Genomic DNA, 27631 nt, shown 5'->3' on the forward strand with positions numbered 1-27631 from the left:
CCAGAAGGGTTTTCCTGGCTCCCGGTGCCCGCTCCTCCCGGATTTTCCTGGCTCCCGGTGTCCGTTTCTGTGGGCTAGGCCGGCTCAGGCTCTCGGCAGGCCACATCCAGCATGTCCACCCCGATTAAGCACCAAATACAACAACCGAGATCCGCGGCGCGCAGGCGGTCTCGTGCTCGCCCGCCTGAAGGCGAAAGTCCGTCTCACTGCCCCGAGAGCCGCAGTTTTGGGATGAAAGGCGGTGATTTCGGCAAACCCGCGGCCCACGCTGCCCGCCAGCGCCGCCGCCATTGCTGCGGAAGTAAAGCGGCGATGCGGATACGCCCCCAAGTGGGTGGGGCACGGGCGTCTGGGCCAATGGGAGACGCCGTGACTTCACGTGCGGCCAATAGGGAGCTGCACTCGGCTGCCGGCGGGGCGCGCCGAGCCGCACGTGGTGACGGGGGCCCACGTGGGCGGCGGCCATGGCGGTGAGAGGCGGCGGGGCCGGGCCGGGCCGGGCCGGGGGAATCGCGGGGCCGAACCGAACCGAACCGAGCCGAGCCGAGCCATGCTGTGCTGTGTTCTCCCCGCAGGGCTCTCCGGAAGCGGCGGAGGAGGCGGAGCAGGGCCCAGAGCCCCGCGCCGGGGGCGCGGTGCGGCGCGGGAAGAGGGCTGCCCCGGCAGCCGCAGACCCGCAGCCGGCCAAGCTGAGCCGCGCCGAGCTCTACAAGCCGCCGACCAACGAGGAGCTGACCCAGCTGAAGGAGACGGAGGATCTGTTCCATTCCAGTCTGCTCCGCCTGCAGGTCAGCCGGGGGGGCCCGGCGGGAGCGCGGGGGGCTGCGGGATTCCCGCCCTCGGAGATGACCTGGGTTATCAAGCTATCTGTGTTAGCTGAAGATCAACTAGTAACTGTATCGTAGAATCATAGAGCAGTTTGGGTTGAAAGGACATTTAAAGATCATATAGTTTCAACCCCCCCACCAGGTTCACCTTTCACTAGACAAGGTTGCTCAGAGCTCCATCCAGCCTGGCCTTCAACAATTTGAGAAATCCACAGCTTCTCTGGGCAATCTCTGCCAGTGCCCCAACACTCTCACAGGGATGAGTTTCGTCCCAATTTTTCATCTAAACTTACTCTTTTTCAATTCAAAGCCCCTTTTCCTATCACTATATCTTCTCGTATATATACAGTATATATATATATATATATATATCTTCCCTTTCCAGTCCTCTTGTTGCCCTTTTAGGTACTGGAAGGCCACAATAAGTCTCCTCAGAGCCTTCTTTTCTCCAGGCTGAACAATCCCAATGCTTTCAGCCTTTCCTCATAAGAGAGATGCTCTACCTCTCTGATCATCTTTGTGCCTCCTCTGTGCTCACTGCAGCAAGTCCCTGTCCCTCCAGTGCAGGGACCCCAGCTCTGGCTGCAGTGCTCCAGGTGGGTCTCACAGAGCAGAGCAGAGGGGCAGAATCCCCTCCCTGCCCTGCTGCCCACGGGGCTCTGGATGCAGCCCAGGACACGTTTGGCTCTCTGGGCTGTGAGTGCCATGGCTGGGGCACGTCCTGCCTCTCACCCACAGCACCCCCAAGTCCTTCTGGGCAGGGCTGGGCTGGGGCTGTTCATCCCCCAAGCCAGATTCAACACCTTGCACATGGTCTTGTTGAACTTTAGATGAAGATTCTCATGGGCCCACTCCTCAAGCTTGTCCAGGTTCCTCTGGATGGCATCCCATCTCTCAGGTGGTTCTGACATTGTTGTTTTTTATGAGGAACAGCTTTGATCTCCTAGCCAGCTGCTGGTGTCAGTGGCAGGATCTCTAGGTCCTGGTTTGTGGTGGGGTTCTGTATGGTTGTTTCCTGCAGCTGATTCTCTGTCATACAGAAGCCTTCCTGAGAGCTGTGCTTGTGTGAATTACATCAGGGTTTTTGCCTGGATCTTGGTTGGGATGGAGATGATTGCAATTCAGCACTCAGAAAATGGCAGGAGCTGATCAAACTGCCAGCTTCAGGCAGGCTTTGTGAAGAGTTTGGTGTGTTCCCCAGCTACCACATGCCCTTTGGACCTGGCTTATAGTTGGTGCTGGAAGACAAGGTAAAAATCAGGAGCAATTTCAGTGTTACAACTGCCTTTGATGATCTCCTTTCCCTCTACAGATTGAAGAGCTTCTGAAGGAGGTGACATTGAAGGAGACAAAGAAGAAGAAGATTGATGCCTTCCTCCATGAAATTAACAGCCTACTGGGTGCCATCCCAGAGACTCCAGAAACTGAAGTATGTTCCAGGGTTATAGAAGAGGTGGCAAGACCCCTGTCCTGGATGGAGTAGGAGCAGGCTCTGCTGTTGCTCTGCAAGCAGAGCTACTTGTGGACTGTCTCCCTTAGGGGCTGAAAAAATAATACCTGTTTTTTTTTGTTTTTTTGTTTTTTTTTTTTGTTTCGGTTTTTTTTGTTTTGTTTTTGGTGTTTGTTTTTTTTTTTTTTTGTTTGTTTTGTTTTGTTTTTTGTTTTGTTTTGTTTTGTTTTGTTTTGTTTTTTGAGGAGAAAAGGGGTACACTGTCTTTAAGCTCTGGGTGCAGCTGTGTGGGGAGCGGGGTCTTGGTCCCTGCACGTCTGCTGCTGTTGATGCTCAGAGTCTTTTGTGTGTCATGTCTGTTCCCAGCTCACTGACCAGGCCTGGCTTTCTGAGGATGTGAAGGTCCCGTTCCTGCAAGTGCCGTTCAACGTCAAGGGAAGGTTCCACTTTGTGCCCCCAGCTGAGCTGAAGGTGGTGGGCAGTTACCTGCTGGGCACCTGCATTAGGCCAGAGATCAATGTGGACATTGCAGTGACCATGCCACGGGTGAGTCTGGCTGTGCCACCTCCTTAATGGCTTTGGGGCCTGCCAGAGCTTTATCCTCTCCTGTCCTCCATGACCCCTGCCCTGCCCACTCCATTCCTCAGTAAGGTGACACATCTGGATATGCAGGGTGATTCCCACAAGGGACTGGGGAGTTTGGTCTGGCCTCTTGCTCTATCAGAGCTTGCAGCTGTTTGATCTTAGTTCCTCCTCGAGAGCTTCCTTCTCTCTGCCTGGACTGAACATTGCCAGGGAGATGCAGGCCATCTGTTTTTGTATCCAGTTGCACTTCTACCCCAACTCCTAAGACTGCTACAGGGAGGGAGATGTTTGGAGAGTGGTAACCTCCCCTTGCTGCCCAGACTTGCTTGTAAGAAAAGCTTGAGACCAAGCACACCCTGTTTGGCTGCATGACTGTTCTTGTCTCCTGCAGTCCAGGAGCCTGGTGAGCCAGCAGCAAGCTCCTGACCAGCTTGGAGCTCCTTGGGGCTGAGAGAGGGCTGCCTGTAGGGCCAGGGAGGGCTGTGGGTGGTGGGGTGCCTTGGGCTGAACTGAAATCTGCAGGCAGGTGAGGTGGCATTGTCCTGTCCCTCTTTTGCCAGGAAATCTTTCAGGACAAAGATAACCTGAATCAACGCTACCATCGGAAGAGAGCCCTGTACCTGTCCCACATCGCCCAGCATTTGTCCAAGGAGAAGCTCTTTGGCAGTGTGAAGTTTGCCTACATGAACAGCAACCATCTGAAGCCCATCCTGCTCCTTAGGCCTCAAGGTGGCACTTGAGCCTTGTTCTGTGTGGGGTGTGGCTGGGTACTGGGGTGTTGGGTGGAGGGTGGTGATGGTGTTCTCATGCCATTTAACTGCGCTTTGGAGAGGGATCAGTCTGGGGCTCCCATCACTATTGGTGATAAATTTTGTGTGCTTCTCAGATGTTTTCTCTCTTCACCTAGAGTATAGTCCTCAGGGTCTTTCCCCTTCCCAATCCTCCTCTGCAGCTTGGCTGGGCTCTCCAGCCTTGGCCTCACTGGCTGGCACATCCTGTGGGTACTTGAAGGAGTAAAAAAGTAAACCCTACCAAACACACGTGTATGCAGCACTGCTCTTCCTTCCTGCTCTCCCCAGCCCAGTTCCCCACTATCCTCCTGCCTTCCCTAGGAACCTGTGTGTTTTCACTTTCCTGGTGAAAAGATGTAGGTTGCATGGGCTACCAAGTGCTGCTTGTTCCCACAGCCCTCAGGAGATAGTGGATTGAGGCCTGGGGCAGATGTGGCATGGCAAGGCCAGGACAGGCTGGGGTGTCAGGCTGGGCAATGGGGAGAAAGGTGGGAGTGGGGCATGAGTTGTGTGACCGCAAGGTCATCACTGGCTCTGGGGTGTGGTCAGTCCCTGCTCTGAGATGATTTCCACTGCTGCAGAGCTTTGCTGGGAAGGAGCCTTTTCCCAGGCTGGGGGTGCCCTGTGTTTCCCCAGTTTAGTCTCTGATATCTCCCCTCATGTACTTACAGGCAAGGATGAGAAGATGGTCACTGTCCGACTCCATGCTTGTCCCGACCCGGGTCTCTTCAAGCCCAGCCGCTTCTATCCCAGCAAGAACAACGTCCGGAGTGCCTGGTTCACGGAGCAGAACACCCCCAAAGAAGGTACAGCCTGGGGCTGAATGTGGGGCTGTTTGTTTCAGGCAGAGGCTGCCCCCAGTGCCAGCTGTGGATTCACTGCAGCCCTTTTCTGTGGCGGGCGCTTGGTGGTTGGGTCCAATGTGCTGTGATCTCCCCACACAGGAGCCACCGAGCCTCCAACGCCGCACTACAACAACTCCATCCTCTGTGACACAGTGATGCTCTCCCACCTGCATTTATTGTCTAATGCAGCCACAGACTTCCCAGGCATGAAAGATGGCCTGGCCCTCCTCAAGGTTTGGCTGAACCAGCGGCAGCTCAGCAAGGTATGTCCTGTGCCACGGAGGGCTCTGCTAACCTGCCTTTGGCCTGCTCTCCTTCCTAGGGCAGAAGGGTGGTGCTTTGGTCTTGGTGAGGTGGTGACTTGTGGCTTTGCTTTGAGCTATATTAGGGTTTCATGGAGGCCCCATCCTAACCTGTGGGTTGCCATGGGCTTGTCGTGCCTCTTTTCACAGGGCTTGGGGTGCTTCAGTGGCTTCTTGGTCTCCATGCTTGTTGCCTACCTGCTGATGAAGCGCAAGATTGTCAAGATGATGAGCGGGTACCAGGTGTTGAGGAGCACTCTGCAGTTCCTGGGTGAGTTTCCAGGGGCCTCTCTGGACAGGGGAAGGTTGATGTCTCTGCACAAAGCCTGAACACAGCGGTAGATGAGGCAGAGAGGCCGTTATACTGAGTCTCTGTTGGTGGGATGGACAGGAGGGGATGAGTCAACGGAGTAGGGCTGGATGGTGCAGCTATCAGAGAGGTGGGTAAACTCCACTGTAAGGTGGAGGCCAACATTGTATTGTATCACTGTTGGTATTGTGAGACCTTGGTCTATTGACACCTAACTGTGCCACTGTCACCAGGGGGAGAGGTGTGGATGGTGGTGTGACTTGTTCCTTCCTGTCTGTCCACAGCCACCACTGACCTGAGCATGACAGGGATCAGTCTAGCCAAGGATGCTGATCCCTCCCTGGTAAGCAGCCCTCTGAGGGGTCTTGTGCCTGTGTCTGTCTGTACTGCCACTGCTCCTGGGGGCAGAGATGTCTGTTGCTGGGATGGCAGATGGCAACAGTTCTTGTGGTGTCTTGGTGTGTGATGTGATGCAGCACTAAGGACCGTGTTTGCTTTTTCAGCCTGTCCTGGATGATTTCCACCAGGCATTTGAAGTGGTCTTTGTGGATCCCTCTGGACTGGTGAATCTCTGTGCTGATATGACTGCCAGCAAATACCACCAGGTACTGAGCAGATTGTGGCTTCTTGTCTTAGGAGTGAGCTTAGACAGGCAGAATGGTCAGATAATTTTAAGGAGGGTGTAGGACCAAGGGAGGGCATTCATTGTGGCTTTCTAATCTTTTAACATCTCCAGCTTTGAAGCTTGGGAGTGAATTTGGAGATTTAGATATAATGCTGTCTCACCAGCCTTGCTCGAGTGATGTGGGAATGTAATTTCCCTCTTTGTGTACACCTTTGGGTGAAGCCAAGCAGCTGTTTAGCAGATGTAACTGTTACTAAGGAGAAAAAAAATCACCTTGATGTCAGGGATATCAAGAAGAGACTGTCTGGCCAGCAGTGAGAGCTGTTTGTTGTTTGGCTTCATGCTAAGGACAGAGACTGAGATCAGGGTGTGCTGCTGACCGTGGAACTGGGCTGGCCCTGGTTGATGGGGGAAGCACAGGTGACCACTGCTGGAGGGATTTGCTTTCCTTCTCCTTTTGCATTCATGCTCCTGCACTGCCTTCCCTCCTTGCTCAGGTCCAGTTCGAAGCCAAGCGCTCTATGGAGATTTTGGATGACCGGATGGTGGATGGCTTTCAGGTGCTGCTCATGACCCCAAAGCCCATGCTCAGGACCTTCGACCACGTCTTCCAGTGAGTCTCACTGTGCTGGTGGGGTAGTGCTGAGGGAGCCTGCTCAAAGAGAAGCGAGCTACTTCTGGCTTTGGTCTGGGTTAGATTTGAACTTATGTGGTGGGAGGTGGCTCTTCTAAGCTCTGAGATAGACACTGGTGCCTCCTTGCACTGGCCTCTTCCACTTTTACTGGTCTAGATAGCCTCCCAGAGGAGGGGAGCAATGTTTAAACCTTGGAAACACTGCCCAAGGTGCCAGACGCATTCTTGTAGCACCCATCCTAGGATCCTCAGTTCCCCATTTTATCCATCCTCCAACATATCCTCTCTCAGAAAAAATTTGGTGGCAAAGGTAGGTGACCAGCTTCTCTTCTTCTCTGTAGCCTGAAGCATGTCTCCAAGCTGCAGGGTACCTGCAAGAAGATGCAGCTGCTGAATGAGCTGATGGATCAGGGTGGGAACTACGTGGCTGCTGCCCTGCCCTTTGTTGTCTCGCTGCTGGCACGTGGTCTGTCCCAGAGAGCACAGCTTGTGGCTCACTCCCTGCCCCAGATCTCTGAGGTAATGCAACTTGGCAATGGCACTGCATCCTTTGCAGCTTGTGGAGTCTCAACTGTCTCTTGTGGCACTACAGAGCACTTCCCTTGCTCACTGGGGAAGGAGACAGGCTTGTCCCCTTTGTTGGGAATATGGAATCTGAGGCTGTGCACTGGACTGTGGGATGCAGCTGTGTTGTTTGGTCTGGGCACAAGTCCTGGTCCAGTAATGGGGCAGGGTGAAGACAGCTATTCTTGTCATTGGGGAGACCTATTAGATGAGACTTTCCCTGTCTGTGTTTGTGGGAGAGCATAGCAGAAATTTCATCTAGTGTCCCAATATCCCAGCAGCTGCTGCTCCAGAAACCTCATTTCTCCTTGTGCTTCATGTTCCTCATTTTCCCACAGTGGCCGATTGATGCTGAGCCCCCAAAACACAAGGACATTGGGCCCCTGACGTTTGGGCTCCTGTTTGTCCCAGAGTTTGCTGCCAGCACGCTGGAGAAGGGTCCTCAGGCTGATCACCCCGAGGTGAGGGACGCCCTGCTTGTGCTGAGTAAGAGCAAAGCTGGTGCTGTGCTGTGGTTGAAGACACTGGGAGGCTGGCTGGTGATCCTGGGAAGGTTTTGGCTGGCCCAGAAGTGACCCATGTCACTGCTTTGGATTGGTCCATGTCCCTGCACAGGCCTCGGAGTTCCGGACCTTCTGGGGAGAGAAGTCAGAGCTGCGTCGGTTCCAGGATGGGAGCATCTGTGAGGCTGTGGTGTGGGAGGCCAGCACTGTCTGCCAGAAGCGCCTCATTCCTGAGCAGATCATCAGGCACCTCCTGAAACTGTAAGTTGCACTGAGCAGCAGCTGTGGCTTCCTCAATGAGTCGCTCCTGCCACGTGTCCTGTCCATGGTGATCCCATTGTCAGCGTCATGCTCTGTGGGGTTTTGTGGGTTGTTTTGGATTTGTGAGATCTGAGGGTCATTTCAGCTGTCCTTATGTTGTGATCTGCTTCTCAAGAGCAGGGGGGAATGGCACCTGCTGCTGTAGCCTCTACTGCATGTAATGCAAAGGGCAAGAAGGCAGCATGCCCTTACATGTGGATGGGGTGCTGGGACACTCCTCAGAGCTGAAGGAGAAGCTGTCTGGACCTTGCAGGACACTTTTGTGAAATCCTCTGAGACCTTGTAGTGGTTCACAGGATTGTGTCTTCCCTGTGACATTGGAAACCCTCTGCAGCAGTTTATACCATCTGCCAAAAGTGAGGCCCTCTTGTACAGAAAGGAGGGTTGGCCTGTGCCTCTTTGTCCTGAGTTGAGGATGGATCTTGTGAGGGAGAAGCCTGCACATTGGTGGCTTTGGCTTTTCATCCTGTGAAGCTGCACGAGTTCCTGGTTCACTTTGAATGGATTTCTTGGGCAGGGAGGAATGCTCAGAGATTCGTCTTTTCACCAGGACCTTCCTTTAGAGTGGAGTTGCTCATCCTTGGGCTGACCCTTGCAGTGTCAATAGGATCAATAGTCTGGCATGTTGTAGCTCTAATGCTCTGTTGTCTTTTTGCACACAGCCATGCAGACATTCCTGAGTCCTCCATCTGCTACACAGGAGCCCTGCTGGAATCTGTGATCAGGACTGGGAAAGAGGTATGATTGCTTCCCTGGTGGAGCTGGGGCTCTCTCCAGAGAGCAGTGAGGGAAGGGCCATGGGGAGGTCATTTGAGTGGCAGCTGGGTGGTTCCCAAGAGAATGTAGTAAGGGTAAGGATCTACCAAGTCTGTCGTGGCAGCCAATGCATAACTGCTGAAATCATCTTGCTTTAGCATCCCCCAGACCTCATTTTTCCCCTATTAGCACCCCACTGTCCTATTCTCTCTGCTTTTGCCCCTCTGTCCCCATGCCTGAGGATATATTACTGTCTCACAGTGCTCCTCTGGCTGCACCTCTGAGGTACTGCATCCTTCAGAACACAGGCCAGACAGTTCTGTGCTGCCATCCCTTGGATCCAGCTGGCAAAACCAGGAAAAGTATCTTTCCTGGCATATTGCAAACTGCTAGATTGTGCTCCATATGAATGTGTAGCTGAAATAAAGAAACTCCACTTTCAGACACAAAAGGTGCATCTAGAGGCTGGGAAATGTCTCTCTGTGCAAATTCTGCTTTCCAGCTTGTGCAAATCAAATCTGGAGATGAGCTGTGAGCCCTTTGGCACACTTCCTTGGTCTTTCTGTACTGATGCCTTAGGATTTTAGTGTTTATATTTTTCATATATTCCTATATTTTCATATAATCCTGCAATTCTTCAGCATATAACTCTAAACTCCATATGGAGTGTTGGCTACTGTCTTCACATTTTGATCAGAGATAACAATTCCTCTTTCAAAGGGACTCCTCAAAAATCAAAGGGACTCAAGGACACCTCACTGTCTCAGGCCCTGAAAGGTATAAATAAAAGTGGGTTGGCTGGGAGGAAACTTAGGGTAAATTACTTCATTACCTGAAGCTGTAACTGGAAGATTAACCCCAGTATGCAAATGAACCAAAATTCTAAAAGTATGGAAACCCATGACCCGTCATCCATTTTTTGGGTGTAGCCCCTGGAGAGGCTTCATCTGGCCCAAAATGTACATGAAGGCCCTTCAATAAATATGGCCACTCTTTATTCCCTTAATTTTGTCCGGCCTCTGTTTTTAGGAGTCCCGAAAAGGCATCAGTACAACCTGCTCTTTACCTGGTTGTTGGATGGAGGAAGAAATTTTTTCCTTTCCACTTTTTAAGATGAAAGAGGTGCACATTTGATGGAAAGGATTTCCTGTGCCAGGACCAATTGCGGTTGGGCGGAGTTGGGTGTCAGATTTGGGATGAGATGCTGGTTTTCACAGCCTGTTGTGAGGTGAGGCAGGAAGATCTGTGTGCTGTGTCCCTTCAGGCTGGTCTGGGGTTAGCAGGGCTGATGACAGATGTCAGACACCCAAGTCTGACAGGGGATGCGTTTTCCTGGAGCCTGAGGAGTGCTTAGGAGTACCATTGTTGCCAGTCCTTGAGGAACAAAGGATAAAGTTGCTGTTGAGTGGGTACAGGGTTGTGAGTACAGGGTTTCTGCTCCTCCAGCTGTGTGCAGACAGCCTGGGGAGGCAGCAATGCGAGGATGTGCAGGATGAGGGCAGAGGAAGGGTGCAGCCACAAGCAAGATGGGTTTGCCATTCGTGGCACACCCCGCAGAGGGTGCTGCTGCTCCACCAGAGAGCCCAGGGTGGAAAACTCCAGGCAGGCTGGCTCCTTGTGTGACTCAGCTGCCTCTGTGCTGGGTGTTTGGTGTCACCAATGTGTCCTCTCTGCTCAGACTGCTCTGCTGTTATTTGAGGAGGTGGAAGGAGTAAGGGCAACACCAATTCTCCCTTCTAGTGCTTCTCCGCTGTGCTCTACAAGGTTCCTGTGATGCTCTGAATGTTTTCTGTCTTTGCTTTTGCCATGCACCAGAGCTCTGCCTTGACTAAGGATGTAGTCAATGGAGTTTTCTGTTAACTGCTGCCTCTGTTGGTGTCATGGTTACTATTGGGGAGACAGTAGCAGGGCTCACCTTGACAGTGCATGGTCTCTTTATTCGCAGATCATCCTTGGCTTCTCCTTTACTATAGTGATTGCTTGCAGTATAGCTCTTGGTGCTGCCTTAGTGTCTTGCTGAAGAAATAATTTTATTTGCCTCTGGGATACCTGTGGCTGCTGGGGAGTCACAGACAGCCTTGCCCTTGTCTTTGCTCTCTTTCTTACCTCCCCATTTTGCCGAGTGCTCTTGCCAGAAGCTGCTCCCTGGGGGGGCAGTGCTGGCTCCTCGGAGCTCGGCTGTGAAGCCAGCCCACGAGGGAGGTGAGGCAAGTGCAGGAGCAGGAGAGGTGCATGGAGAGGTTCCCTGTGTGTCTGCAGGCATGGGGAACAGGCGAGGAGGCCATGGTCAGTGTTGTGTGCTCCTACGATGACCTGAGCCGCAAGCTGTGGAACCTGAAGGAGCTGCCGCTGACGGTGACGGCCGTGCAGGGTGTGCATCCTGCCCTGCGCTACACAGATGTGAGTGTCCTGGGGCATGGGGGCTGCTGGGGCGAGGGAGGACAAGGGAATGAGTCACTCTCTGGTTTTGTGGCTCCTGAGAGCCCCTGGGGCAATGTGGTGCCTCTTCTTTGCTGTTCCATCCTTTGGGCTGGCTGTGCACAAGCTGACCAAACCCTCTGTACTGGAGGGCTTTGCTGGTGTGGGAGGTTTGGGTGAGGGGATACACATTGCTGAGAGATTTCTGCTGCCTGTTCACAGTTGCTGAGTGGCTGTTCTCTTTCAGGTCTTTCCTCCCATTCCTGTGAAGCCAATTTATTCCTTCTATAACAGAAGGAAGCACTTGCTGCTTCCTTCAGAGGAGAAACCCTGCCCAGCCTACATAACCCCATTGAAGAGTAAGTGGGGTGAGATGTGAGTGGGAGATGATCTGGTGGAGGGAGGTGGAGGCAAGCAGGAATGCTGGCTCTGTTTATTGCTGTGTTGGTGTGCTGCAGGCAGGAGCAGAACCCTGGCTCCTCCTGCCCTCCTGCTGTAAACCTGTAGTCCCAGACACCCCTACCCAACACATTGTTTCTGTGTGGGATTCACTGACCTCCTGCTATCCCTTTGTCCCCAGTCATCTGCCACATGGAAGGCAGTGGCCAGTGGCCACAGGACAAAGGAGCCATCAAGCGGATCAAGGCCGCTTTCCACCTCCAGCTGGCTGAGCTCCTCCGGCAGCAGCACCAGCTGGTCTGCAGACCTGCAGTCACCCACACTGACGTGTACAAGGTAGGGCGGTCCCCAGAACCTTCTCCAGGCCTGACCTTACCGAGGTGGGGGGCTGTGGCAGTGTCCCACTGGGCAGAACCAGTATTTGGATGGTGGGCTTAGGAAAGAGCGTGGTGACACTGCACTGATGTCGGGATGCTGCTGTTGTATCCCTGAGGGGCAGCATATCACACATCATGCTGCTTTTGTCACTGTCAAGCCTGACTTTGCCTTGTGCTCCCATCTCAGGATGGCTACGTTTTCCGTCTCCAAGTAGCCTACCACCGGGAGCCCCTGATCCTGAAGGAGGTGGTCACTCCAGAGGGAATGCTCAAGTACCAGGACACAGAAGAATCTCGGCAGCTGGAGCTGGAAACATTGCATCTGCCCTACCTAACCAGCTCACTGCATGGGTAGGTGAGGCAGAAGGTGCCTGAGGGGTGGGACGTGGCTGGAAACCAGCATGGTGGTGCCTTGGATCCTGGAGGTGATGGTGGGTAGAGGAGCTTGCTGTGGGGAGTGGCCCCTCAGCCAACTTTGTGAGAGGCTTTTCGGAAGGATTAAGAGAGGGATGTAGGAGTGGGTGGCACCAGTTGTCACCCCGAGGTCACTGGTGTGGAGAGACAAATATTAAAATGCTGTGTTGTTAGGGAGCAGCATGAGGTAGTATTTTCCCTTCTTTCCCCCAAAATCTCAGCACTTGCTGAAAGTCTCTGTGCTTGTGATGCTGTGTAAGTGTTCCTTGCAGATTTTTGCCCCTCTCTTCTTTCTTGCCAAGAGGCTGTTGTGGGTTCTGGGGTGTGTGGGCTGAGCAGTGGCATGTCTCCCTCCTCACAGGCTCCAGCAGCAGCACCCTGTTTTTGGCAGCACTTCCCGGCTGGCCAAGCGCTGGATCAGTGCCCAGCTCCTGAGTGACAGCATCTCTGAGGAGTGTGTGGACCTCCTTGTGGCATTTCTCTTCCTCCACCCAGCCCCGTTCACACCACCCAGGTGAGGATGGGGAGCCCAGGCTGGCCCAAAGGGGATTTAGTGCCTTTCATTACCTGGCATGGAGGAAGGATGGGATGCTGCTTGGGCAGGAGGTGTTGGGAGGGTTCACAGCAGGGAGCATGAGGCCCCTGTGCTGCCAAAATACTGTCCCAAGTCCTGCTGGGAGTCGCCAGAGGAGATGAAGATGCTTAGCAGGGCTGTGGCTTTCCCTACTCTTTGCACTTCAAGGAAAGGGGGAAAGCAGGTAAGGTTGGGGTGAGTGTTCTTGTGGCCTCTGCAGGTGTGTCCTGTACCTTCTGGAGGACTGGTGAGGCCCCTTGTTCTGGGAGTGGTGGCCAGGAGAAGCAGGGTGAGGGCTGTGTTATGGCTGCCATCATGATGGGGCTCCTGGGTTCTCTAGGAAGGATGTTCTGGTGGTGATGGGAGCTCCAGATTCCCTTCCTTCTGGAGACTTCCAAGGGAAGGACAAGGGGGTGGGCCCTGAAAATTGAATGGAGCAGTGTGTTGGTAAATAACCCCACAGAACCAATTCCTTGCAGGTCCCTGGCAGACAAATGTTATGGGGCCCAGAGGAAGTGAAATGAAGTTAAAGGAAATGTTTTTGTTCTGTGTGGAGTCAAAAGGTTACTCTGCTCTGCACTTGGGGTGCAGTTTCCTTTCCCAAAGTAGCAGGAACAACAGTCTGATGCCTAGAATGCTTTCCTGTCTCCTAAAATAACAGAATCCTCATCTTCCCAGCTGTCTGGCTTTGTGCACATGTTGTGTTGCAGGGGAAGAGGTGCACTGGGAACTTGGCTGGTGTTCAGGCCTTCACCAGAGATGGGAGCAGGTCTCTCTCCATCTCTTTTTGCTCCAGACCCAAGAATCTGGGTGGGAAGAGCACCAGGAGATTGGGCAGCTGTGGGGGGCTGTGATTTATGTTTCTTTTTTCTGAGGAATGAGGGAAAAGGGGGAAAGACTTTGAAGGAAAGGGGAGATTTGGAGGAGGGGAAGTCTCAAATTTGTTCTGAACTTCTCTTTCCCATTACAGATATCCCTGTTGGGCTGCATGTAGGTTGGGCCTCCCCTAAGTCACTCCCAAGTGCAGCCCTCCTTGCTGCCAGGAGAGCAAATGCTGATGTTGAACTGTTTTGTCCTGCCTGCAGCTCTCCACAGGTGGGCTTCCTGCGCTTCCTTAACTTGCTGGCAACCTTTGACTGGAAAAACAACCCTCTGATTGTCAACCTGAACACTGGCCTCACAGGTGAGCAGGGCAGCAGGTAGGAGAGCTGCAACATGAGATTCTTGAGCCCTCCTTGGTCAGTGCCTGGCTCCAGATCTCTTTGATATAGGAAGACATCATAGCTTGTGCTGGGGGCAAGGAGATTTTCCACTCCCTTGCTCCTGTCCTGTCATGTTTCATTTGCCTGCAGGATGGGTTTGGCTGTGCCATGTGTGGTTTTCTTTTTTCCCTGCCTGCCTCTGAAGAGGTGGATCTCAGTGATGATGCTCTGCTGCTTCTGGTCTTGTTGAAATCTGTGACAGGCGTGGGTGGTGTTGGATGTGGTGTTGTCTTTGAAGCCCTCTGTTCCTGCCCTCTAGTGTTTTGTCTGTTGATTGTCTTTTGGGTACATGCGGGAGCCACAAGAGACCATGGGATTGTCTTGGCTCTGCAAAGTCATGGGGTGGGGGAGGTAGTTACACCCAGCTTTTAAGCTGATTTATAAAAGAAGGTAAAGGTGTTTGGGAGAGAATTGGGTTTTGAAAACTGATGTTTTCTGAAGTGCCCTGCAACTTACTTTAATGAACTAAAGAGCTATTTTTTTCCCCACTTGAGGGGAAATAAAAGATAGAACAGTCTTTGGATAATACCAACTGTCACTAACTTATAATGTGAGTTTCCAGCTTGTGTCAGTCTCAGTACCTACCATGCCTGAACCCACTTGAGTGGATTTAGAGCAAAGGTCCATCTAATGGGAATGGGGCACAAGCCTGAGGTGAAGGAGCTCTGGTTTCACATGGACTGTGAAATCAGGGTGGGAGAGGGTAAATCCTGTTGTGCTGCCCTTTCCTGTCTGTGGTGGGGGTTAGGAAGTCAGAGGGCTGTGGATGGGGCAGAGCATCTCACCTGTCTGCCTGCCCTCCCCAGATTCTGACTGCGCAGAGATCAAGAACAAGTTCATGGCAGCTCGCTCTCGCCTCCCGGTCATGTTCCTGGCCACTCCCAAGGACCAGTGGAGCTCCATGTGGACCCGGGAGCGCCCCTCAGCACAGGTGAGCTGGGCCCTTTGTCCCCTTGCCCTGGTGGCTGCTGTTCCCTGCTCCTAGTGCTGGAGCCAGCTCTCACAGCCCCATGAGGGAGGGGTGTTCCTGTTACATCCAAGGCTGCCACGTTTTACCCCCTGACTTCTCCCTCCCCAGATCCTGCAGCGCCTTGTCCTGCTCGCCTCAGAGTCCCGCCGTGCCCTGGAGGAGCAGCTCATGGACCCACTCAGCGACCAGGATGTGAAGGTAAACCCCCTGAGGCAGCAGCACAACAGTTTTCAGGCTCTGGCTAAGCAGACTGGACCTTGGTGGTGGTTGCTGGGATGTGTTAGGAAGTTTCAGGCTGTGGCCATGTGGTTGCCCTGGGGTGGAGAGCTGCAAGGATGGGAGGAGGGAGGCTGGTGTCCCTCTGTGCCACTCTGCTTCTAGGGAACCCAGCTCTGTACTGCAGCTTGGGGTGACTAGGACAGTCATTCTGTATTCTCTGGTTTTCCTGGGACATGAGCAAACCCACAATATTCCTGTGCCAAAACCAGTTTTATGGCCATGACTGGATCGAATCGTTCCTCTGGGAGACTGTTTTGGAGTAGCTGTGGAAATTTGGCTTCTGTGCTCAAGTCTAGCCAAGCTCAAGGTGTTGGAAGTTTTCATAGGACAGTACCAGGCACTTTGGGATGATGTTATGTTGATTTGAGTGGAGGAGTGAAGCCCTATGTAGTTTAACCCTCTTCCATTTCTCAGTGATTTCATTCTTTAAGTGAACTAAAACATCCATTACTGCAATGGACTTGAGAGATGTATATTTGTTTGCCCTTTGAAGGAAGATACATGTGTTTTGAAGGATAGTTTGGTGGTGTTTGGAGACTGAAGCTCAAAGGACTAAAGAAGACAAGCAGTGGTTAGATATAGCAGATTCACATTAGGGACAGAAAAACCCAAACTAAAACCAAAACCAGAAAGCAGCAAATACAGTAATTTTTTTTTTTTCTGCCTAGCCAATATAAAAAGAACTGCTTTCTGTTTTGCTTTATTTTCCTGGAATAAATTAAATAAAGTATTATGAGGTAAGGATGTACTTGAGGCATTAGCAGTTTGTATTAGCAGTGTGTATTACAGGGCTGTGAAGCAATGAGGCATGTCCAGTGTGTTGCAGTCACAGTGCTGGCTCAAGACTGAAATTCAGGAGGCACATTGTGAGCTGGGGATGGTTGGCTTCTAAAACAAGTTGTCAGCTGGGCAGAGCAGCCTCCCAACACCTTGACTCAGCTGCCTTGGGCCTCCTTCTTCCTCCCTTCCATTGCAGTGGGAATGTTTCTCATTGCCATAGAATCCCTCTGGTCCAGGCCAGTGTCCTCCCAGGTGTATGATGTTCCAGGGATAAACATGGGATGCTGTTTCCAGGGCAGAGCTTGGGGCAGGAAGGAGGGAAAAGCCTTTTGAGTTTAGTTTGGAGTTGCCTCCTCTACAGTTGACTTCTTTATCTAAGACAGTGCTGCAAGCTGGTTTTTTTGCCTTTGCATTTGGGTCCCATGGGGATATGCCTGCTGTCATGAAGATGCAGACATGGTTTGCTCCCAGGGCACACACAGAAAGCCATGGATTTGGTCACTGGTGGAACTGGGGTCTGTGTGGAACAAAGCTAGGTCTGACTCAGTGCTGGTCACTGATGTTCTTCATGTGTGTTCTCCCTGGCCTGGCTGTAAACCAGTTCCAGGCAGTGAGTTTTCTTCCAGTGCCAAGATGAGCAGTGTCCCGTGCCTCTGTTCATGTCTGCATAATTTGATCCATTTGAAAATGTACACATAGTTTTAAGGTTTTTTTCCATTATAATACAGCTGTATCCACAGCTAGATCCTGCCTGTCCAAATATTTATGTGCCTGGGATTGCTCCCCTCCATTAATGGGGTTTTGCTCTCATCCTCTGTCTGCCTGATGGAAGATGCTGTTGCCCTCTGGGACAAATCCTGCTGGACAGATGGGGCCATCCTGTTATTAAACAGCTCCTTGTGTCCCTTGGGTGTTGTTCAGCCCCTGTTGGCTTCTTGATTCCCCTCTTCATCCTGAGACTCTGCCCTGTGTAGTGCAGTTATCTAGCACAAGCAACCTCTTTGTCCCTCTCTCAGTTGCCCACCCCACTAGCATTTACTCAGGTAGGCTTCCTGAGGTCTGTGGCAAACTTCTAACATTAATCCCACAAAAACTGTGCCTTTGGTTTACTGCTTTCTAAGGAGAAGGAGACAAAAAGGACTTGGGAAACCTCTCTTACCTCTCCTGCTTGCCTGTGTCCTGTATTGAGTAGCACTGTTTTCCTCCCTGCAGATGGTCTTCCGCCCTCCTCTGGACTTCTACGATGTCCTGATCCACCTGAACCCAAACCAGATTCCTCGGCACCTGGAGAGCGTGGACCGGCCGGTGAAATCGGCGTCCCGTGGCGTGGTGAAGAACAGCTCTGCCATGAATATCCTCTTTCCTGTGGTGGATTATGACCCTGTGCAGCTGTACCTCCAGGAGCTGAGAGTAAGCACTGCTGGGGAGGCAGATGGGGTGCCTAAGGGCTCTGGCATTTGGATTTCTGCAGGACGTAGCTGGGGACATCTTTAGGTATTTGCATGGGATGGGCATTGCTTCTCCAGCAGCCTGGTGAGTGCACCACCTCCTCTTTGGAAATGGGAGTGCTCCTGTGATGTGAGAATGAGCTCAGATACACACCACCAGGACTTTTGCTGAAGAACATTGTATTCAGCACGAAAGTATCTTTAAGCCATTTGTCTCCAGTCAGTTAATTCACTTTTCATGGCTTCTTGCACTGATTGGTGTCCAAGATGGGCAGTGACCACATACAGTTTCTCAGGGGATGTACAGCTGTCCATGACGTGGTCCCAGAAAACATTCTGCTGTTAGGCCAATGGCTGTGTGAGCCAAAGATCAGTATTGGTCAGAGAGGGGTTTCTCTGTGTCTGGCCACATGCATAACGACAGAGGAAGTTGGTAATGTGGGAATATGGGGAACATCAGCATCCAAAGTCATCAACCATATTCTTGTACACCATGAGGCCAAGCCAAAGCCTTGGCAAGCTGGGGAGATATGCAAAGTGCCTAATGACAGCAGTGATCCTCCTTGGATCTGGACAGCCTGTGCTTTGCACCTGGCACTTTGGCTCTTCCCAGCTTCAGATGTGGTCGATGGGTTAAATGTTAGTGTTGGGTGTGCAGAGAGGTGGGGTTGTGGGGCCCTCGTGTCAAAGCCTGACTTGCCTTGGAAGTGCCATCCTCCCTTACTGATAAGAGTGCTGTGAGCAGTGTCAGAACTGTAAGCATAGGAATTAAGCTAGGCTGGCTGTGGCAGGAAGGGGCCTGTGGGGGTCTCTGGTCCTGTTCCCCACTCAGGACAGAGCCAGCTTTCACGTTAGAGCAGGCTGCACAGAGCCCAGTCCTGCTGGATGCTGTCTATTTCCAGAGATGGGGATTTCCTACTTCCCTGCCCCAATGTTTGGCCACCATTGAAAAAGTGGTGCCTGAATTGAAACTCCAGTTTAGGCTGGAAGATTCTGGGACCTTTCAGTGCAAGCTCTCCTTTCACCTTAACCAGGTACCTTAGGAGCTGGGCAAAGAAAATTTAAAGGGGTTTCTTTGCAGGTTTTCTCATCCTGGGCACAGCCCTGTTACTCCCCAAGCTGCCTGCCAGCCACAGTGCATGAAAACCTGTGCCCATGGGAATCTGCTGTGGCTTCACCAGAGCTGCCAGGTCTGCCAACATGCAAGCTTAGTCCTCCTGTCACCCACAGCAGCTTGGGACAGTCTTGGGTGGTTAGGAAGTGAGAGACGGGGATGTGTGAAAGGCCTCATAAAACTGAGAAAGATCTCAAAGTTGTCACACAATTTCCCTGCAAAAAGCACTGCTTCCTCTAGCTGGAAGGACATGTGGGAGAGGAGATGCCCATTGCTCTCCTCCCTTTGAGAAGGAAGATGGACCTGGAGGTCCTGCAGACATGTTGTAGAGAGCACTGGGGGATTTCTTGGGGCAAGAAGGAAGGGGAGAAGCATCCTTCACAAGGGTTTAAAAGGGAGGAGAAAGCAGATTTGGAACAGTTTGCTTTCACTTTCCTTCCTGGTGTCTGAGGAGTCATATCAACACCAGCCCCTCACTTTTCAATGATGCATGTTTGACCTGCTGCCATGAAACCTCAGCCAAGAGTTGTAGATGTGGGTAGGAAATGAAGTTTTTAAAGTCTGAAATCTTTCACACAGTGCTGAAAGTGGGTTCTAGAGCTGAACAGAGCTTTTCAGCAGCTGCCAATGTGCTGGAGATGGATGGGGACAGAGCCTCTGTATCTCTGAAGAGGTCAGTCCTAAGCAACTCTTGTGGAAAGACAGAAAGATAGAAATGAGATTGCTTGCTTGAAGAGAAACTGGAGGATGCTGGATGAGCTGATTGGGAGAGCTGTCTCTTTGGGGAGGCTGTTAAATGCTTGCAGCAGGTCTGGCTGTAGATTGTGGCAGTCAATCAGGAAACTCCTCGGGGTTTATAGGACATTTTTATGCATCTAGATGAGTTTATGTCAGTAAGTGGCTCTGGAAGTGAAAGGTAGAGAGGAGATTTTCCTGGAAACCAGCTTTCATTAATCTTCAGGCAATTATTTGGTCTAGTCAATAGCGACATCCAGATTACCTGAATTTTTGCTACTTTCTACTGCCTATTTTTATTAATACAGGTTATAATAGATTTGGAATTGGGTTTGGTCAGTTTGCAAATTACAGCTGCTCCTAAATCAAATATGCTAGCATCCCAATGAAGAAAGATGGATATGAACAAAAGTCACATTGCCTTGTTGAAAGCAGTGTTGATTCTCTTGGTGTCCCTTGTCCTTTGACCTGAGGGTTCTTACAAGGGAAGAGATCAGAAACTGGTTGCAGCTTTCTCTGAAGAGCAATCTGTGGGGCAGAGAGCCTGAAATCTGCATCAGCATCCCTGTCTGGGGGACTTTTCTTTGTCTTTAAGGCTCTTAGATATGGTTTGTTCTCTTGTGGCTGTCATATTGGAGGTATCTTGCAGTAACAGTTTGCTTGTCATTCATAGCATCTGTAGCAGCCAGTCCTGAAGGAGCTGATGAATATCCATTTTTCTAGGCAAACAGGTGTTTCTTTTCTTGGAAAAATCACAGAGGTGTTGCTGCACATGGTCCCAGAGAATTTAGCCATATCCAGTTAAGTTGGAAGGCCTGAGAAGCTTTTTGTGCACTGCAGGGCACTGCAAGCCAGTGATGCTGAGCTGTCAGTAGAAGCTACTCCATCCTTTAGAAATCTGGCTTCATGTTTCAGTGTATTGATGTTTTGCTTAAAGGCAAAACCTTTTCATTGACTTTGGCTTTGCTTGGTAGCCTCTCCAGCACCTTTTTATTTCTCCTTCCCTGGCTGTTGCTGCTCTAAGCAGTGTTCAGCTCCTCCTTGTCCTGTGGGCTGGGAGCCCTGGGGGTGATCCAAACCCTGCAGAAATTGGTGCCAGAAAGGAGCATGGTGACAGCACGGAATTTGTATGAAAGATCTTGGATGAGAAGCAGTTTGGATGCAGAACTGACTGGCTTTGATTCAGAGTAATTTGCTCTTAACATCACAAACCACAGGATTGAGCAATGGGGCTGTAGCCATGGCTGACAGTGCAGCCACAGTGGGTTTGTAGCAACAAAGGGAGACATCTGCCATGCACATGCTGTGGGGTTTTGTGTTCTTCTATGGGAAAAAGAAACATCTTCCCTTTACTGAGATTTCCACATCTCAGTAAACAGGATTTAAATGCCTTGGTGTTTTGATTGAATTGAGAGGGGCAGGGAAGAACTTCTTTCCCTAGTTTGGATTACTGACCAGGAGATCCACTCTTCTGTCCAGCCTGTTTGCCCCTGTTCTTCTAAAGTCAAGGGGTTTAACAAGGCAGTAGTGCTCTGGAGCTGAAGGATTGCTGTGTGCCTTTTCCAGGGAGCTTAATCAGAGTAGAAAAATGAAGGGAGAGGAGGTGCTGAGTCCTGGCTGCTTGAATTTTTCCTGCTTCAAGGAGATGTGCTGCAGGAACTGGCCTGAGTTGCTCTGGTGCCTGGGAGGCTCTGGGTAGAGATGAAAGGCTGGCTGTGGGATTCAGGCAGCAAATTCTTCAATTCAAGATCAGATGTGATAGAGAAGACCTGTTTTGTGATCCTGTCCAGATGAGAAGGCTTTGGAGACAGACACTTTTGAGGGAAAGCAGGTGCCAGACATCTCACAGGGAGGACTTTCCCTGGAGATTCAGCCCATCAACAGCCTCACTGCCACTTACAGTTCAAAGCATCTTGTTGAGCATACCTTGGGCTGGCTCCTGGAGGGGATTCTCCAGCTAGGCTAAATTAAATTTCAGTGTCTCAAATGAGGCTCCCATTGAATCTCCATTGTGACTGCTGACCTGTGTTGTGGTGGCTGTGGAGCTGCAGAACACCCCAGTGTTTGCTGGGGATGTGCTGTGAGAAGCTTAGTCTGTGCAGTTTTGCTCCAGGGTGATTTGGGTGTCCTCTGGACTTGAGACCATCCAGAGGACACAGGGCTTGTGGATATGCTTGCCATGCCTGTCTGCCTGCATTCTGGAGCTCACAAAAGCCAAAGGCTTTGGTCACCTCCCTGAGCTGTTCACTCATTGTGGGGTAAATTGGGTGAAGCTGCCTGTGCCATGTCCATCTGCCTGTGTGTTCTGGCTGTTAACAGACCTCACATTTCTCACTGGGTCCTTGGTCTCATCAGGTCACTGATGGGATGTGCTGTCATTCACAGCTTTCTTGGTCTGCACATACCAGAGGAAGAGCTTGTGGCAGTGGAGCTGCCCATCTTGTGAGAGCTTTTCTGTGTGGATGAGCAGGAAAATGTTTCCTGCTTTACAATAAACATCCTTCTAAAGTAATGTTTTGCATTTCTTGCACCTTAAGGCAAGACATATCAGGAAGACTTGGAGCCCTTTCCTTTCTTCCTCCCATGGTGTAAAAATGTGTCTCCTGCTACTGCATGTTAGAAAGGAATCTTAAAATATGTAAGCTGTGATTATATGATGTAGCTGGAATTGGTGAAATCTTTCCAGGTCAGTCTGCTCTCTTCCTGTTTTGACTGACAGGGCTGACTCCTCCTATGGTGACACTAGGTAGACAGAGAAAAGCTGAAAAAACTCTGTGGACTCTCATGTCAGGCAAGAAACTTCCTGTGTGGATCTGCACCCTTGGAAGGGCAGAGGTGTCAGGAAATCAATCACCTGCTGTCAGGGCTGCAGAGCTGCCAGAAGACCCTTAGCAGGGTGCCCAGGGCTGGGGGTGGGTACACACGTGTGCTCCTGGGGGGAGCTGGCAGCAGACCTGTGGCTGCATTTCTTCTGTGTTGGTAATGCCCTGCAGAGGCTTGTGTAGGAGGTGACACAAGACTTTTGTCTCAATGGTTTGGTGGATCGACGTCTCTGCTCATGCAGCCAGGAGGACATTCCTTTCCACATTTCTTTCCTGCTGCCCCAAACCCCCAGGGCAAGGACATGTGTGTGGTTCTCAGGTGGAGAAGTTCACTTAGTTTGGAACCAGTTGGAAACTGTAAGAGTTTAAAATGAGGGATGTGGAACTTTAGGCGAGCTTTTTAAAAATGCTGTTTATTATATTTAAATGATGCAGCAATTTATGGGTTGTGGGTGACAAGAGCTTAGCTCACAGCCTTTTTAGCCACAGCTGTGGGTTCATCTGAAAGCTTTTTCTAGTTCTGGTTACAATGCATTATATACTTTTCATTACAGAGCATCTTAAAACATGACAATTGATCAATACCTTTACTATTACCTATAGCCTATTATAACTACTAACATTACTATATTCATGTTACTATTTTCTAATCACAAAAGGTTAGTATGTCACAGTTTAAGCTAGAAGTTATTTTTCAGTTTTCTTGCAGTGGAAATTCTGAGCTTTTTTCTCTTCTTGAAACATGGCATTTTTGTTTGTCTGTGAAAATATTTTTGCTTCTTAAAAACATCTTTTGTTTGAGGTGGATTTATCCTTTACTCTAAGTCATTAAAGCCCCTTCCAACTCACTTGCTCTTTGCTTTCTTAGTTACCCAGTATAACTCGCTCAGCAATTCTTTTCTTCTGCATCAAAACTTGCAATCATTTCTATACCTTCTTCAAATTTTACATTCAAAAATCTTTCTGTTGTACATATGTATCTGTAAAACTTTCCTGTCAACTCCTTATCCTTCCCAGCAGGAAACCTTTTATCAGCTGAATCCCAAACCTAATGGTTTCTTTGTCTTTTAAAAGACAGTCACAGAGGTAGCCCCAGCTTGGGTTACTTGGACAGTGCTCCTTGCTCTGTTGGGTCATGGGGGAGGCTCTCTGTGTCACATAGCTGGAGCATCAGAGCAGGTCACAGTAGGGTGGCAGAGACCTCATGATGTTAACCACAAATGTAGCTGTTTGTTGGAAGTAAGTAGCTTTAATAGGGTTTTGCACTGGTGAGTTCCTTCCTAAGAGCACTTAAAATGCTCTGAACACTGAGCAAGTGTTTATTGATGCATTTGCCTTCTGAGCTGCTGTTGAACCAGGAAATGATACTGTAGGACACATTTTTGTGTGCAGAGACCTCCCTAAAAGGCTCTTCCAGCAGCTATGATGCAATGAGCCTAATCTCTTGGTAGGAGCAATGAGAAAAATGGGTGAACAAAGGGTCACATGGAAAAAACCCTATCCCTAAACAGCAATGTAGGTATTTAAATAGTAGATGCTTAACAATGTAGATAACTAACAACTAGTGGATACTTAACTAAATTACACTTAACTCATTGCAAAATCCACCCTTCAGATGGAGTTGCTTAGTCTAGTAATCCCATTCTAGATCCAGGTATTGTTTTACTCACTACATTTCTCCACCCTTTTCATTCCTATAGCCCAGATGGTTTCTTACAGAGCTTGTTCTAATCCTCCAGGTGCCATATACATCTCCCTGGACAATGGGGCCTCTCCAAACTGAAGCCCTGAGCTTGTAGGCAGGCCCCCCATGTCTCTGTGAGATGGGAAACAGCTGTAGGTTTTGTTGATGGCAGGAGTTTCTCTGGGCCTTAAAAGCTGAGTAGCAACCAAAGATAGAGCAGCTTGAGAAAGGAACAAACTTAATCCCTGCCTTTTCTCCCTTTTTTTTGAAATTTTTCCTGGAAGAAGGTGTTTGCAGGTTCAGACAAGTCCAGTGACACTGGGCAGAGAACATGGGATGTGGAAAGGAGGGTGAACTGTTTGCTTTTGCTCCCCAAGGTTTTGAACAAACATGAGTGCAGTGACTAATACACCTGACCCTTTTAATGCTGCAATTTCCCAAGAACTCCACAGCTTGGTAGGCCAGTTTGAACTATCACATGGATGACGCTGGAAGCAGCATAAGTGCTGGGATTTTGAATTGCTTGCCATCCTTTTAACATCTGCCCTCTGCTCCCTGCTGTCTGTGAAAAAAAAATAAAACAACGTGCTGAGTATCAGGCCAAACAGTGGTTTTATTGGAAAATTAGCTGAGCCTGGGAGGATTTTTTTACTCCAAATGCTCCTGGCTTCTGTCCAGCAAGATGCATCTGGAAAAAAACACTGTTTTTATGAGAAGCATCATAAGGCACTGAAGACCTTGCCCTGCAGAGTAGCTGGGCTTTTTCAGGTTCTCACATGCTCTGCTCCCCTTTGGTTCAGAGAGCTGCACAGTCAGCGTGCCCTGAACTTTACTGCCTTTCCTTCAGCTTTCCCTCCCTCCTGCTCTTTGCTCTTTTGCTAAAGGAGGAGTCTTCACTGCTGACTGGGCTCTGAGCATAACCAGTTGCTCTCAGCATAGAATGCCAGGATGGATTGCCTCTTTCTCAATGTATTTTTAGACAGTGGTTTTTCTAGCCAGTTTGGTGAAATAATGCCTTGACCAGGCTTCCCCCTGTGAAGGCCCATGGAGTGGGATGCGTTGGCAGTTCTTGGGATCTTTCCATCTTGATGACCTAATTTTGTTGCCCTCTGTGAGGGCAACAACAGTCCAAACTCAAGTCTGTGTCTGATGATTGCAGACAACACTACCCCTCATTGCTTACCAGGTCTGTATCCTAAAAATGCAACCTTGCCTTTTAGGATTACTGATAACACCAACCCACTCTACCTCTTTTTTCTTACTCTAGTCCTGGTATGTCCATACAAGAGCCTATCCAAGCTTGTGTTTGATGTTGATTTTCTTTTCACGCACATCCTCATGAAAACCTCATGATACAATGAGGCCAGCAGAGACCTCTCTTGGTAAAAGCTGGCAAACTAAGGTGATGGAGAAGAAGCCTGAAGAGGGAGCAGAGGGACTGTACTGATGATGGGGACTGTTTGCTCAGCCTGGTAAACGTCTTGTTGCCTGATGTTGATCTCCACCACAATAAACAAGTATCAGGGAGAAGCTGCTTGTCTGTCTTGGTCAGCTTTTTTCAGGGTACGCATCTCTCGGTATCAGCATGTTGGGTGATGAGCTGTAGGGCCAGACTTTTGGGTTTGAGAAGTTGCTTGCACACAGCATTGTTTCCTTCTGCTGTGATGCTCATCTGCCTCCATGCAGCCCTGGGAATCCAGCTGGTGTGGGCTTGGGGGAAGCCAGACTGGGCTTTAGTCATCCCTTTGTGCAACATCTCTCTTTGATCTCTGCTGCCCAGCACCACCAAAGGAGATGCTCACTGACACCACTGCTGAAACACAAGGGGCAAGCAGGACAGATTCCTGTGGTGCCTCCTTTGAGCTTTCCGTCTCTTTGTATCCCACAGAGTATTGTCTTACCTAGAACCTCTTCTCTTATGTTTCCTTTTTGGATAAAGTGCTGATAGCTCAGGTGGGGATTATCTTGGTGGAAGAAGGAGCTTTGATACCTTGGTTGCACAGATTGCAGAGCTTGAGATGCTGGCCTCTGGTTTTGGGTTTGTCTTTGGTGCCATGAAATGTATCATGGCATGACTGCCTGCTGGGTAGAGCCTGCCTCTTTCTGTCTCATGCATTGTGAAAGCTTGGATACGGTGGCTGGACACTGGGAAAATACAAGGTGGTAGTGCCAGGTCAGCTAATGGAGGACCACAGTGAAATTGTCACTGAGGGGTCACTGCCCTTAACCTACATTTGTTTTCTACCCAGGATGCCTTCGATGATCTTGCCTTGTTCTTCTATGACAAGCATGGGGGGGAAGTGATCGCAGTTTTGTGGAAACCTCTGAGCTTCCAGCCTCAGCCTTTTAAGGTGAGTTTTTCTCTACTTAAAGCTTTGTGTTACCTTTATACCCTGAAGGGTTTTGAGGGGGTTTTTGTTTCCCTGCATGGTGACTGCAGAAACTGCATGGTCCAACTCTTATCAGCCCTTTGAGAAACGGAGATCAAAATTGTGTTGCTTCTTAGAAGGGGAGGAACCAAGACATGGCTGTGGTCACAGTGCCTCAGTCATGAGCAGATCTGAGAAGGGAAATAAGACTATGCCATTCTTGTGGCTTTGGGATCTTACCAGAAATACCCAGCCCACAAGAAGCACAGGTCCAGAGTGCCCATGTCCTCGTTGGTGCATGGAGCTGTTTTCCAGCTGCACTGTGTGGGTTGGCAAACCCTAGAGGGTGGTTTAGCCAGGTGTGAGGCACTCTGGAGTGATTCATGCTGCTTTCTATGAAGGAAAGACGCAAAGAAACCGGTTACTCATGGCTGGGACCTGGCAGCCCGGGCTCTTCTGTCAGTCTCTGGGTGATTTATCTGCTGTCTCTTCACGGCCAGAGGGCATTGGCCATTCTGCCTGGCTGCTGTTGTGAAACCCAGTTTTTCACAGTGGTGAAACAGGAGGAGATGCTTGCATCGGAGCTGAGGCTCGTAGATTAAACACGAGGGTTTTGTTTTTTACACCCTTGGAGCCAAAGATATCTTCTCACCTGAGATTTTGACACCCACCAAAGAGCAGAGCAGAAGCAGCTCTTACTCAGCCTTGTGCTGTGATCCCTTTTGCATACTCCTTGTGCTCTGCTTACCCAGGTTCTGCCCTGCATCTGCATGCTTGTCGTTCTGCCATGCCCCTGGCCATTATTCTGCTTCCTGACTTCCTCGCAGTCTTTGGACTGTGGCTCCAGGGTAAACCCTAAAAGGGGCTGGGAGGGTCACTTTTGCACTCTGTTAGCTCTGAAAATGAGCAATGATGGGGTTGAGAAGTGAAAGTTGTGGAACTGGGTGCAGTGGTGTAGCAGGGCTTGGATGTCACAAGGCAGGAGAGGAATTGACTTCTCTTACTGGGGACTGGCAGAGGTTGCAATGCACCTATGAGTAGATGCTCCTATTCATGCAGAATTTTCTGTGTCCTGCAGGTCTCCAGCATGAAAGGAAGGAAGGTGACAACTCTGAATAACGAGCTGGTCTGTGTTCCCAATGTGGAGGCAATTCTGGAGGACTTTGAGATTTTGGGAGAAGGCCTGGTCAAAAGTGTAGAAGCTCGTACAGAGAAATGGACTATCTGAAACCACTGAGAGGTGTCAGAATGGCCTGTCCTGAATCAGTTTGTTCCCTCTGGGTCTGTTCCTTTCTATAAATCAGTCCTAGAAGAGCCTTTAGCTTTCTAAATCCCAGAACTGTATGTTTTACTCTATTTATCTTTATATATATGGTTCAGAAAAGCAATGGGACCTGTAATTGTTTTCAAGAATACAAATTCATTTTTATTTTGAAGAAAATATAAAGATGGGATAAAGTTTTTGAAAATGTT

General features: G+C 50.2%; 1 protein-coding gene across 1 annotated transcript; it reads left to right on the top strand.

Moving 5' to 3' along the window:
- The first annotated feature begins 446 nt into the window (after positions 1 to 446).
- Positions 447 to 27631, top strand: NOL6 (nucleolar protein 6). Its single transcript, XM_056514333.1, has 26 exons — positions 447 to 470; positions 576 to 788; positions 2140 to 2256; positions 2644 to 2823; positions 3423 to 3591; positions 4325 to 4459; positions 4598 to 4761; positions 4951 to 5071; positions 5395 to 5453; positions 5614 to 5715; positions 6233 to 6348; positions 6711 to 6888; positions 7272 to 7394; positions 7549 to 7697; positions 8420 to 8495; positions 10773 to 10913; positions 11179 to 11290; positions 11512 to 11666; positions 11895 to 12058; positions 12483 to 12635; positions 13781 to 13878; positions 14764 to 14888; positions 15036 to 15125; positions 17199 to 17396; positions 26039 to 26140; positions 27237 to 27631. The coding sequence occupies exons 1-26, from the start codon at positions 465 to 467 to the stop codon at positions 27384 to 27386; spliced, it is 3396 nt and encodes a 1131-aa protein (XP_056370308.1). The 5' UTR covers positions 447 to 464; the 3' UTR covers positions 27387 to 27631.

Source organism: Oenanthe melanoleuca, chromosome Z (assembly GCF_029582105.1).
Source record: "Oenanthe melanoleuca isolate GR-GAL-2019-014 chromosome Z, OMel1.0, whole genome shotgun sequence".
Lineage (NCBI taxonomy): Eukaryota > Metazoa > Chordata > Aves > Passeriformes > Muscicapidae > Oenanthe > Oenanthe melanoleuca.

Coding starts and splice junctions, on each gene's coding strand:
- NOL6 (XM_056514333.1), top strand. Junction 789..2,139: donor CCAGTCTGCTCCGCCTGCAG/GTCAGCCGGGGG, acceptor TTCCCTCTACAG/ATTGAAGAGCTTCTGAAGGA. Junction 11,667..11,894: donor CCCACACTGACGTGTACAAG/GTAGGGCGGTCC, acceptor CTCCCATCTCAG/GATGGCTACGTTTTCCGTCT.